At 50.6% G+C, this 13,751-nt stretch overlaps 1 protein-coding gene across 6 annotated transcripts in view; it reads left to right on the top strand.

The window, feature by feature from the left end:
• The window catches only part of ipcef1 (interaction protein for cytohesin exchange factors 1), a 185,309-nt gene that overhangs the window by 170,244 nt on the left and 1,314 nt on the right, over positions 1-13,751 (top strand). For all 6 annotated transcript variants that reach the window (XM_038808484.1, XM_038808457.1, XM_038808468.1 and 3 more), the window contains one exon: positions 10,069-10,256. In XM_038808484.1, the coding sequence (XP_038664412.1) occupies positions 10,069-10,256 (188 nt within the window). The remainder of the gene's footprint in view (positions 1-10,068; positions 10,257-13,751) is intronic.

The raw sequence follows: 13,751 nt of genomic DNA, 5'->3' as shown, positions 1-13,751 counted from the left end.
GATATTCTGTTTATTGGATAGGGGGCAGCCACCAGACCTCGCTATCGGGCCGTTCGCTCAAAATGGCAGCCCAACAACAGGATTCACGATGGGAATCCACACCATGCATAAATTTGCATGGTTGGGGAGAGTGAATCGCTTCTGGGAGAAGTTCCCAGCACCAGCACAAACCAGAAGTGATTCAATTCCAGCGGGAGTTCAACACAAACGGAGAATCCAGTCCATTGTCTCTGTAGTCACATCATTAAGACCCTAGGATGCAGGTCATTTGGTCCAGAGGCCTTATCATCCTTTTTTACAAATAGTTTTAATAGTATATTCTCCCTATTGATCGTGATTGTTTTAAGTTCCTCCCTCCCTTTTACCTCTTGGTTTTCCAGTGTTCTTGGGGATGTTTTGTGTCTTCTACAGTGAAGAGACACATAGGTGCTCAATACTTCACCGTTTACTGTTTCCCATTACTAATTCCCCAGTCTCACCTTCTAGGGACCAACTCTCACTTTAGTTACTCTTTTCCTATTTAAACACTTGTAGAAACTCTTGCAATCTGTTTTTATCTTTCTCGCTAGTTTTGTCCCATACTCTAATTTCTCCCTCATTATTTTAGTCATTCTTTGCTGGTTTCTAAAATAGAAACATCTAAATACAATGAATAGTTTTCATCTCCTTATCTAAGGAGAGACATACTAGCATTGGAGGCAGTCCAGAGAAGGTTTACTAGGTTGATCCCAGGTATGGAGGGATTTTCTTATGAGGAGAGAATCATAGAATCGCTACAATGCAGAAGGAGGCCATTCGACTTATTGAGTCTGCACCGAGCCTCTGAAAGAGTACTCCAGGCAAGCTCACTCCCCTGCCCTATGCCTGCCTTACAGGAATATAGGGAACAGGTAGGGAGGTGGATTTGAGACCAGGAAGAGATCAGCCATAATCTGATTGAATGGCGGAGCAGGCTAGAAGGGCTGAATTACCTACTGCTGTTCCTAATTCCTATGTAATAACCCCTTATCCCTAACCTACACATCTTTTTTGGACATTAAGGGGCAATTTAGCATAGCCAACCCACATAACCTGCACGCCTTAGGACTGTGGGAGGAAACCGCAGCACCCAGAGGAAACCCACGGGGAGAAAGTGCAAACTCCACACAGTGAGTCACCTGTGGCCGGAATTGAACTGGGGTCCCTGGTGCTGTGAGGCAGCAGTGCTAACCACTGTGCCGCTGTTCTGCCTTATTGGGCCTGTATTCATTGGAGTTTAGAAGAATGAGAGGTAACCTTATTGAGACATATAGGATTCTCAGGGGGCTTGACAGGAAAGATGCTGGGAGTCTAGGACCAGAGGGCATAATCAAAGAATACAGGGTCACCCATTTGAGACAGAGATGAGGAGAAATATCTTCTCAGAGGGTAATGAATCTGTGGAATTCCTTACCGCAAAGAGCTTTAGAGATTGGGTCGTTAATTATGTTCGAGGCTAATATAGGGAAGAGCGAGATGTTTGCGGTCCAGGCGAGGGGTCAGGAGAGGCGACTGGGGGAACTGCCATTTAGATTGGTAGGGGACAGTTTCAGGTACCTAGGTATCTAAGTGGCGCGGGATTGGGACCGGCTACATAAATTGAACTTGGCCCAGTTGGTGGAGCAGATGAAAGATGATTTCCGGAGATATGATGCGCTCCCGTTTTCTCTAGCTGGTGGAGTCCAAACGATGAAAATGACGGTCCTCCCGAGATTCCTGTTTGTATTTCAATGCCTTCCCAACTTCATTCCGTGGTCCTTTTTTAAGCGGGTCAATAAAGTTATGACAGGCTTTGTATGGGGGGAACAAGTCCCCGTGAGTGAGGAGGGTAATGCTGGAGCGATGCTGGAGAGGGAGCGGGAGGGCTGGCACTGCCGAATTTTAGCAATTATTACTGGGCGACTAACATAGCCATGATTAGGAAGTGGGCGGGGGAGGGGATCGGCATGGTGCGGATGAAGGCGGCTTCTTGCAAGGGCAGAGGTTTGGGGGCACTGGTAACTGCGCAGCTGTCGTTCCCGCCGGCGTGGTACTCCACCAGCCCCGTGGTGGTGGCGGCCTTGAGAGTCTGGGGGCAATGGAGGAGACATGTGGGAACAGTGGGACCATCGGTATGGTCCCCAATCTGCGTTAATCACCTGTTTGCCCCGGGGAGGATGGACGGCGGGTTCCAAATATGGCGGAGAGCGGGGATTGAGAGGATGGGGGACTTGTTTATAGAGGGGAGCTCTCTGAGTATGAGGGCGCTGGAGGAGAAGTTTGTATTGGCGGGGGGGAATGAGTAGATTAGTGGGTTAATTAATGGTGGGACCTGTGGGAGAGGGAGGTGGTATTTGCACTATGTTTATATGTTTATGTGCATTGTTTATATTGCTGCTGTTACAACGCCAAAAAAATACCTCAATAAAATGTTTATTAAAAAAAACATTATGTTCGAGGGTGAGACAGACACAATTTTAATCAGTAAGGGAATCAAGGGTTATGGGGATAAGATGGGAAAGTGGGGTTGAGGATTATATGAGACAGTCATGATCTCATTGAATGGCAGAGCAGACTCGATGGGCTGAATAGCCTACTTTTGCTCCGACATCTTATGGAATGGGTGGAAGTGGCTGGTTCAGATTGGTTGACAGCAATTCTGAGGCGGGACTTTGTCCTTAGTGAGGGGCAGCCAACATCGACGGGGTACATTCCCCAACAGGTTCCTTGGTTGCAATGAAACAGCACCATCTGAAAAGCTTTGCCCGGAGAGTAGACTCAACAAGTCAGGTTAAACCATCCAACACACACAGCTTGACACGAGCAAGTAGTTTGAATCAGGGTTGTGTTGTCAAAAAGGGTGATGGAACGCTTCCTTTGTGAAAATAATCTCCAAAAGGGAATTAGATAAACACTAGGAGGGGAAGTATTTATGGGGAATGGACAGGGGAATGGGACAAATTGAATAGCTCTATGAGAGAATCTGCAGACACGGTGATCTGAACAGTCTTTGCTGTATTATGGTGAGTGGTTGAGTAATGCAGATCACATTGATACACATTAATTTTGTCACCGTGTGTCTGGTGTTTGATTTGCTGCTGTTTAAGTTCCGATGCCACAAAAGTTCCAAGTTCCAGTTTGCTGTCTTATACCGCCCTCCCCTGGGCTCTTGTGATAAACTCTGCAATCGCTCATCTCCCTCAGTAACACACACCTCTTGCTTAATGTGCACACTGATGTGGAGGGAGTAGAATGCAGACTGGTGATGAAAACTACTGAGAGAACGTCTACAATGGGCACATGGGAGGCTGAAGGCTCCTTTGAGGGGTTTGAAGAGAAGCACTCCTGCATCTCCTGCCCAACAAGGGGTGCCAAAAAGATTTAATGTGGAGCTGGCAGCACCCACCCAACTTTCACTGTTGGCTTCCCACCTCCAATAAACCCACTCTGTAGCAACACATTTCATATCGAGCTCACAATTGCACTATGGAAATCAAATTTTCAATACTAATAATGTGTCCCACCAGGTTCGGGTCCCATTTTGAATATTTGATAGTTTCACCCTAACTCCCCTCCTGCCTGTCTTGTGGGGGAAATTAATAGTCAGGTTATTGCTTCTGTCTCAACCATGAGTGCTTAAAGTGAATTCTGGCGTCCCTAAATTCTCTATACAAAGACATTTTTCTTGCTCACTATTCTAAATCTCTTAAATTTAGTCTTTATGGCTTTCTCCATTCTTAATCCAACTACTGAAAACTGTCTGCTTCGATCTACCCTATCCCATTCTTACATAATTTAAAATATATTGGTGAATTTTCCCCCAAAACGACTAAGAGCACAGTGGTTAGCACTGTTGCTTCACAGCGCCAGGGTCCCAGGTTCGATTCCAGGTCACAGTCTGTGCGGAGACTTCACGTTCTCCCAGTGTCTGCGTGGGTTTCCTCCGGGTGCTTTTTCCTCCCACAAGTCCCGAAAGACGTGCTGTTAGATAATTTGGACATTCTGAATTCTCCCTTTGTGTACCCAAACAGGCGCCGGAATGTGGCAACTATGGGCTTTTCACAGTAACTTCATTACCGTGTTAATAAATATTATTATGAAGGGAACGATTCTCCGGAAAGCTTTCTAAGTGTGGTAGCGAGCTGGAACTGCTATGAGCTTCCTCGCGCTCGGCACAGTGAATGAAGCAGCAAATGAAGGCTGATTCGCCAGGACCGTGCTAACAAGGTCGAGCAGCACTTAAACAGCACTTTCTCAGCCAACCCTGGTCAACTCGCAGTGTGACTAGAACAACTGGCCTCCAGTGACGAAGAAAGGTCAACGACCTACACCGGGCATCACGAGAATCCTCACCTCCTTCGAGGAGCGGGCCCAGGAGATGACTGGGGTGGCCGATGACAGGGCAGTCACCCACGCGGAGGTTGGCGGAATCCGCAGAGGTGAGGAACCACCAGGCCCCATCCAGAGCACCTGTCAAACATGAGTCGTTATTGCCTTACTGACTGACTATCCTTCCCACAATCACTCATTCTCCAGACAATGACGCCAGCCCTTCCCGGCCGGCACCCTCTCCAGCCTCTCAGGAGAATACCTCAGAAGGGAACTCCAAGGAAGACACGATCGAGGTGTCACAGCTGTCATCCTCACCCTCCATCAGTGCACGTACGGACCTTGGTGGAAAACGTTAATGGGCAGGATTCTGGGGCACAATCTGGTAAGCACCACACAGCTGCTGATGTGGAGTCAGGAACCCCCAGGCGAGACAGCAGTCGAAAGTCTGCTGGATCCCAGGACCCAACTGGGTCCCAGCCTGATGCTGAGCCTCTGGTACAGGGTTACCCAGAGCTGATGAAGACGTTAGGGACCGGCCGGGACATTCAGAAGAAGATGTCAGTGACACTCCAGCAGGTCCATAACTGCTTGGAGGAGTCCCAGTGGTGACGGGCGTAGGAGATGTCAACGGCAATACATAGCAACGAGGCCAACACCGCTAAGGTGGCAACTGCAGTAGAGAGCCTGGTGTACATCATCGGCACTATTAGCGAAGGTGCCCAAGGCGTCGTGCAGTCGGTGATGTCCATGGCTGAGGGTCTCGGTAGAATGTCCACCTCACTGGAGGATATTACCAGTACCAGGCTGACTTTGATGAGGTGCTGTGCACATGTCCTGGCCTCAGATAGCAATGGCCGAGGTGCAGTGGAACTTGTCCCAGTCATAGGTGGGCATTGCCGAGGTACTGCAGAGCATGGCCAAATCACTGAGTAGCATTGCCGAGGGTGTCGACACGATGGTGCAGGCTCCGGGGAGCCACGAGGGCTGGCAGAGTCAGATGATGCAGGGGCAGCTGGGGCTCAGACCAGCTGCCAGTCTGTCCCAAGGTGAACCAAAGGGCCTTATGAGCACCGACCGTCAGGGTGCCAACCCAGGCCTTCCCCTTCTCTGAGTTCCACCCCTCTGATGAGGCCACGTCTGCAGCCAGCACACGCGACAGGGCGGAACGGCTGTGCATGTGCTCGCGAAAAGTGCCCTCCGGTCCTAGAACCTCCAAAGGACTCTTGCCAGAGGCATCGAAGGCCAGGGGTCGAGGTAAGCAGCTAACTGTTTCCACCTCAGATATGCATCCCGGGGGACACCTAGATGTATTGGTAGAGCTAGGAAGGCAAAGCACATCGAGGATCACTGAAGGCACCGGGGGAGGGGAGAGGGCGGGTTCGGTAGGGGGTGCTGTGAGGGGGGGGGGTGGGGGGTGTGGGGGGGTGGGGGGGGGGGGCACCATCAGGAGAGTTGGGAATTGGATAACACATCAAACATTCTTGAGCACAACCGGTGTGACACCTCTTTCACTTTCTTCCACAATGCAGACTGACCTTGGAACCGTTGGCCCATCTCTCCAGGCATCTCCCTGTCCCCTGGCACACCGCACACAGGTGATAGGTGTAAGCAAGCACTCAGCAGACAGGCAGGTGTCAGAGTGTGGCATAGATTGAGGAGCATTGGCGCTCAGCTCTCTGCAAGTTGTCACCCAACTGCCCTCAACAGTGACCCACTGACAGTGTCGACACAGTCCCAGCAACCTGGAGAGATGTGACACAGACCCTGGGTGTTCGGATATTGGCTGCTGCATGTGTGGTGTTGCCTCCCACAGTGTCCAGGCATCACGGTCTGATTGGGATGCCAGGCAATGATTCCCACATGTTACATGGCACACCCACCCACAGGAATCCATTTGGGTTGTGAAGTGCTCACTTAATCACGATTGCCAATTACCTATTAACAACAGCCTTCAGCCGCGCGGCCAGAGGCCTTGGCAGTCATTCGGGGTTCGGGGTGGTCGGTGGGGTAGATGGACAGGGACACCTAGTCAGGGTGCTCCCCACCACCCTCCCCCAGCAGCTGAGGGGTCCCCCACCCCTGTTGAGCGTTGGGGTAGCAAGCCCAGCGCCCCCAGGCTCTTTGCCTGTGAGTAAAGATGGCTACTCATCTCCTCGGCTCCCCATAGAAGCCCTTCCTCCAGTTTCACGTTTTTAAAAAGGAGTACTAATGGGTGCCAGCGTGACCACTTGTTGGGGTAGCCAGCTGGATCATGGGAGGGCGTTGGATTAAGAGTGGCTCCCGTTAATTGTATGGAAATAGGGCTTGAGTGGTGATAATTGGTTTCTCGCCACGCAAAGGCGGAATGCCGATTTTGCCAATGGGAGTGGGCCGCTTGCATCGCAATCTGCTTGGCGCCTGGCGCGGTTCTCATCTTCGGCCTCGTTTGCTATTCACCGGCCCCATTTCGCTCGAGTGAGGGCATGATAATGTCGGAAAATCGCGCCCGAAGTATCACTTCGAGACCCAACCATCATAAAAAGTAAGTTTGAGAGTAGACCTGATGGACATGAGAGAAAAAAGAAAACTCCTTCTCACTCAGATGTAAAAGATCTGCACCCCCCACTCCCCCACCCCCCAACCACCCATCTGGAATCAAAGACTTGGGTCTCGATCCATCCAGACAAGGATCCAATAGCCCAGCCCCTTCCAGCCCCCCGAATTCACTCTTGCGAGCCCAGGTCGGGAATAAAAGCCAGCAACTTGTTGACACAAGCTGTATCGTCCACATTTGGTGCATACACATTAACTAAGACCACCGGGGGACCACTAACAAGCACACACCTCCCGTTTGGGTCCGCCAATCTTTTAAACATCAAAAATGATACCCTTTTATTAATCAGAATCGGTGGGGGGCGGGGGGGGGGGGCTGGTTTGGTAGAAGGCCCTACTGTCAAAGTCCGAATGGAATACCTGCCCCACCCCGCCCTTCTGTATTGTCTGGTCCTTGATTCGTAAATGGGTCTCCTGCAAAAACATCACACCTGCATTTAAACTGTTACGATGCGCATCTTTTTTACTGGGCCATTCAAGCCCCTTACATTCCAAGTGACCAGCTGGACAGGGGGCAGTCTCCCACCCCACCCCCCCAATCCAGAGTCAGCCTTTCCCACCATGTGGGGTAACCCAGAAACTTCCCCGAGAGTGCTGACACCGGGGCCTACTCAAGACGGCCACCAAACCCCCCATCAGAACAGAATAAAGAAAACATCGGAGATACCTTCAGATAACTAACCCTCTGCCCTCCCTCCCCCTCAGCTCGCCTCCCACCACGACAACAGCAACAAAATGATCAAAGGCCCCCACACTCCACACCCCCTATCCCGAACTCCTAATCCCAAACCGTGTGAAAGCTTAGATCCCAAGATCATCATTAAACACTCCCCGAATATAATGAGCTGCAGTTACCCCCAGCACTCTGCTCGCATTAGCTAACTCTACAGCGAGCAGGGCGGCCCCCGCTCAGAGTAAAAAATAACGATAACACCAACAAGTCTCCCCCATATCCAACTTTAATAGTCAATGGAAAAAATATCAATTCCATAAACAGACAGGAAAAGTACAAATACAAACTCAGAAATGCCCAGAAAACCCCCCAACAAATCCCCCAAATCACATGGCATCTCCCCAAACAGAGAGCACACAATAATACAATTTACGGTTAGCCCGACCCCTGTCATTGGTTTTTCACAAACGCATCTGCATCAAATTGCCTCAATGCATCAAAATAGTAGTCTTTCGAGTCGTAAGTCAATCGGAAGTGTGCAGGGTACACCACACTAAATCGAACATTGTAATAAGCAATGTTCCTGTAAAACACGGTCTTGGCCTTATTGAATGGCCCACCCTTCTTTGCCAGTTCTGCACCCACATCCTGTTAGAGCCTAATGGAATGGCCCTCCCAATTATAGTCCCGATGATCCTTCGCCCACCGCAGGACTCGCTTCTTCCCCTATAGCTAGGGAACCGCACAGTGATCGTCTGCAGTGCTTCACCACAATGGGGCTTTTGCCGGAGTGAGCGTTAGGTCCGCTCCAGCTTGTGTGGGAATGTTATTCCACCCTCCCCCACCATCTTTCCAAACATCTGTGACATGTAATCTGTAGGACTCAGGCCCTCCAGATCCTCCAGCAGCCCCATGTTTCTCAAGTTCTATGTTCTGAGATGATTCTCCAGATCATCCACCTTGGCCCTCAGTGCCTTATTATCCCAGCCACCTGTGCCATCTTCCCTTCCAGGGAGGTGATCTGTAACTCTGCCCAGGGTGGTGGGTGGGGGAGAGGTGAGTCTCCACGCCCTGTATACCACGCCTTGCGCCTTTACCATTTTCGCCAAGGCCACACAAATGGAGGCCAGGGCCCCTGTTGAGGTCCTCAGAGACAGCCTGCCGTATTTTTTGAAGTTCTACCGCCAAGGTAGGGGCTGATTTAGCTCACTGGGCTAAATCGCTGGCTTTTAAAGCAGACCAAGCAGGCCAGCAGCACGGTTCAATTCCCGTATCAGCCTCCCTGGACAGGCGCCGGAATATGGCGACTAGGGGCTTTTCACAGTAACTTCATTGAAGCCTACTCGTGACAATAAGCGATTTTCATTTCATTTCATTCAGGTGCCTGTGAGCATCTCGGCCATCAGCGGAATGGCTTGAAGGGGAATTTCCAGGTGGTGCTGGTCCCATGTGTCTGCTGCCCTTGCCCTTCTAACTGGTATTGGTTGTGGATTTGGAAGGTGCCGTTGAAGAAACTTCGGTGAGTTCCTGCAGTGCATCTTGCAGATGGCATATTCTGCTGCTATTGTTCATCGGTGTGGAGGGAATGAATGTTTGTGAAAGGGCTGCCAATCAAGCGGGCTGCTTTATCCTGGATGGCGTCGAGCTTCTTGAGTTTTGTTGGAGCTGCACTCAGTGGCATGCTTTGTGTGGTGAATTCCCATTCATTGGGTGTATAGCTGGGAATGCCAAACAGATCTGGAAATTCAAAAGGCTGGTGAACAAAGATTTAGTAGTTACCTTTAAAGGGGAACTGGATTGATACTTGAAAAGGAAACATTTTGAGGGTTGTTGGGAAGGAGCCAGGAGCTCTTTCAAAGAAGCTACACAAGCATGTGCATTATTCCTTGTGTCTGAATAAAGCTCATAGTCTTACAGTTGAAGTAGATGCTTTATTTCAATGAGTTTGTTCTCTCTCCAGCACTTATACTATGTTACATCTGAGCTGCCTGTCTGTGTCCTGCTCACCAGCTGCCGTTCCTGTGAAGAGTCTCCTGACTTCCTGTTTGTCTATGTATATATACATCTCTGGTTTCCCTCTAGTGGTTACTTAGTTGTAGTGTATTTACATTAACCCCTTGTGTATATACAGTGATGCATATCACAACACCATGTAGGTTCAGATGGCCTCCTTCGGTGCTATATGATTCTATGATTTCACTAAGAACCTTCATTGGTCTCCAGAAATGAATGAGATGCTAATGATCCCTTTTACTGAGGGAAAAATTCAACCACGGGCAAATATTCTCTTTAATTTGTTGTGCCATCTAGTGAACATTTAAGATAATTTCAATTGCATTCAATTAATTTGTTTGATTATGGTGATGAGTATTCTAAATTGTCAACTCGCTTAATGAACAGTCTGTATCAATTTAAATGTGCATTAGTGCAGGTGAGGAGTACATTTGACATTTATTTTGCTGTTTGTCTTTCAGATCAACCACAAAATTCGGATGAAATGGAACAGTTGTACAAATCCTTAGAGAAAGCCAGTCTTTCCCCTCTTGGCAAGCGACGGCCTTCATCAAGAAAGGATTACAGGAGATCCTTTATAAAGCGCAGTAATAATCCTATCGTCAATGAAAAATTGCACAAATTCAGAGTTTTGAACAGTACTTTGAAGGTATGTATATATCAGCTTTCAGAGAATCATAGAATCTCTACAGTGTAAAAATAGGCCATTCGGCCCATCAAGCCTGCACTGACCCGCCAGAAGGATACCCTATCCATGTTCACTTCCCTGCCCTATTCCCGTAACCTAACCTGCACAAGCCTGGACACTAAGGGGCAATTTAGCATGGCTAATCCACCTAACCCACACCTTTGGACTGTGGGAGGAAACCGGAGCACCCGGAGGAAACCCACAGAGACACGGGGAGAAAGTGCAAACTCCACACAGACAGTGACCCAAGGCCGGAATTGAACCGGGGTCCTGGCGCTGTGAGTTAGCAGTGCTAACCACTGAGTCACCACACCGCCCTGTATCTGTTAATAAAATCTGTCAATATTTCTTCCTGTATCTGTTAATAAAGCATAATTGTTTCGATAAGCATAGTTTGCTAAATTGCTGGGTTGTTGAAAAATGGAACAATGAGACATAATCGGTAAAACATTATTTTGTTCTGCAAGAAAATCTACGTCCACCTTGAAAACTCCAAAGTAAACTTCAAGATAAAACTGCCCAGAATTTAGCAGTGTCTATTAAAAACAATGTTAAAATTAGTGGCTGACATATCTCGGAACTTTGGAAATCCCTAGGGCGGGATTCTTCGGAAACCGGTGGGACGGGCAACTCTGGCACGAAGGAGTGGCATGAACCACTCCGGTGTCGGGCCGCCCCAATGGTGCGGAATCCTCCGCACCTTCAGGGGCCAGGCCGGTGCCTGAGTGGTTTGCGCCGCGCTACGGCGGCCATAGCGGAAGTGGCTTGGCGCCACGCCAACCGGCGCCGAAGGGCCTCTACCGACCGCCGCAAGTTGGCGCATGCGCGGGACCGCCAGCATGGGCTGACGTCATCCCAGCGCAGGGGGGGGGGGGGGGGGTCATCTCCGCGCCGGCCATCGCGGACTGTTACACCTGCTGGCGCGGAGGAATAAAGTGCCCCAACGGCACAGGTTGCCCGCGGATCGGTGGGCTCCGATCGTGGGCCAGGCCACCATGGGGGCACCCCCCTGGCCAGAACCCCCCCCGCGCCCCCCCGAGGACCTCGGAGGCCGCCCGCGGAGCCAGGTCCCGCCGGTAAGTATCTGTCGCAGCATACGCCGGCGGGACCGGCCGAAAACGGGCGGCCACTCGGCCCATCGAAGGCCAGAGCTGCCAACGGTCCCCGACCAGCGCGGTGCGATTCCCACCCCCGCCAAATCCCAGGCGCCGGAGAATTCGGCAGCCGGCGGGGGTGGGATTCACGCCGCATCCTGGCGATTCTACGACCCGGCGGGGGGTCGGAGAATCCTGCCCCTGTTGTTTGAGATATTAGTAACTTCACCATAATACTAGCATAGCCGATCCACCTAACCCGCAGATCTTTGGTCTGTGGGCTGAAACCGGAGCATCCGGTGGAAACCCACGCAGACACGGGGAGAAAGTGCAAACTCCACACAGTCACCCAAGGCAGAATTGAACCCAGGTCCCTGGAGCTGTGAGGCAGCAGTGCTAACCACTGTGCCACTGTGCTACCCTGTGTAGGCAAATTTCAGAGAAGTGTAAAAGTAATTTTGTAGTGATAGTTGTAGGTTTCAACTTCGCCAGCATTAACTGGTGTAGCCATAGTGTGAAAGGTTTATAGGGAGTGGAATTCTTAAAATGCATCGAGGAGAACTTTTTAAGCCAGTACTTAGATGGTCCTACAAGAGAGGGGGAGGTCCTGGACTTAATTTACCGTAATAAAGCTGGGCAAGTGGTTGAAGTATCAATGGGGGGAGCATTTTGCAGACACTAATCATAACTCCGTTAGGTTCAAGGTTGTTATGGAAAAGGACAACAATGGGACTGGGATCAAAATTCTAAATTGAGGGAAGGCCGATTTTAATTATACCAGATATGATTTGGCCAGAGTGGACTGGGAGCATTTTTTTTAAAATTTAAAGTACCCAATTCATTTTGTTTCCAATTAAGGGGAAATTTAGCGTGGCCAATCCCCCTACCCTGCACATCTTTCGGTTGTGGGGGTGAGACACACGCAGACGCGGGGAGAATGTGCAAACTCCACATAGACAGTGACCCAGAGCCGGGGCCAGGATCGAATTGGGGAGCAGAGGCTTTTGGGTAAATCTGTGACAGAACAGTGGGACACATTCAAGAAGGAAATGGGGAGAGTGCAGGGCCAACATGTTCCAATCAAGAAATAGGGTGGGGCCAGCAAATCCAGTGAGCCCTGGATATCGAATGATATACAGCATTGAATAAGGAGAAAAAGGGAGGCTTATGGCAGATATCGAGGGCTCAAACCAGCAGAAGCCCGAGAGGCATATATAATGTGCAAGAGGGAACTTGAAAAGCAAATTAGGAGAGCAAAAGGTAGACATAAAAGGATACTGGCAGGTAAAATAAAGAAAAATCCTAAATTGGTATGTTAAGGGTAAAGGGGGAACTAGGGAAAGAGTAGGGCCCATTAAGGACCACAGTGGTAGTCTGTGTGTGGAGCCAGTGGACATAGATATGGTTCCAAATGAGTATCAGTGTTCACTTGTGAGAGGGGCAGTGTGGGTATAGAAATCAGGGAAAAGGACTGTAATAAAATTAAAGGAATGAACATAGACAGAGAGGAGGTTCTGGTGATCTGGAAGGCTTAAAAGTAGATACATTTCCAGGGCCAGATGAAATGTATCCCAGGCAGCTGAGTGAGGTAAGGGAGGAAATAGCAGGGACCCTGGCAATACTTTTCAATTGCTCTCTGCCCACAGGAGAGTTGCTGGAGGACTGGAGGATAGCCAATGTAATACCATTATTCAGGAAGGGAGGAAGGGATAAACCAGGAAACTACAGACCAGTCAGTCTAACCTCAGTGGTGGGGAAGCTATAGGAAGCAATTCTGAGAGATAGACTTCATCTGCATTTGGCCGGGTCGGAGAATTGCCGGGGGGCGGCGTGAATCCCGCCCCGCAGCTCTGGCGGCTGCCGAATCCTCCAGCGCCGTTTTTCTGGCGGGGGCGTGGATCGCGCCACGCCAGCAGTAGCCCCCCCGATGGGCCGAGTGGCCGCCCGTTTTCAGCCAGCCCTGCTTGCGTGGATTAGACCAGGTTCGTATCGGCAGGACCTGGCTCTGAGAGCGGCTTGCGGAGTCCTCGGGGGAGCGTCGGGGGCGCGGGGGGATCCAGCGCGGTGGGGGTCCCCACGGTGGCCTGGCCCGCGATCGGGGCCCACCGATCTGGGGGAGGGCCTGTGCCATCAGGGCACTCTTTCCCTCCACGCCGGCCTCTGTAAATCTCCGCCATGGCCGGCGCGGAGAAGAAACCCACTGCGCATGCACAGGGATTACGCCAGCGGTTCTGGGAACACGCTGGTGCTCCTGCGCACACGCCGGTTTGCAGAGGCCCTTCGGCACCGGTTGGTGCGTTGCCAACCACTCCAGCGCCAACCTAGCCCCCGAAGGTGCAGAGGATTCTGCATCTTCCAGGCG

Source organism: Scyliorhinus canicula, chromosome 1 (assembly GCF_902713615.1).
Source record: "Scyliorhinus canicula chromosome 1, sScyCan1.1, whole genome shotgun sequence".
NCBI lineage: Eukaryota > Metazoa > Chordata > Chondrichthyes > Carcharhiniformes > Scyliorhinidae > Scyliorhinus > Scyliorhinus canicula.
This window is presented reverse-complemented; position numbering and strand designations above follow the sequence as displayed.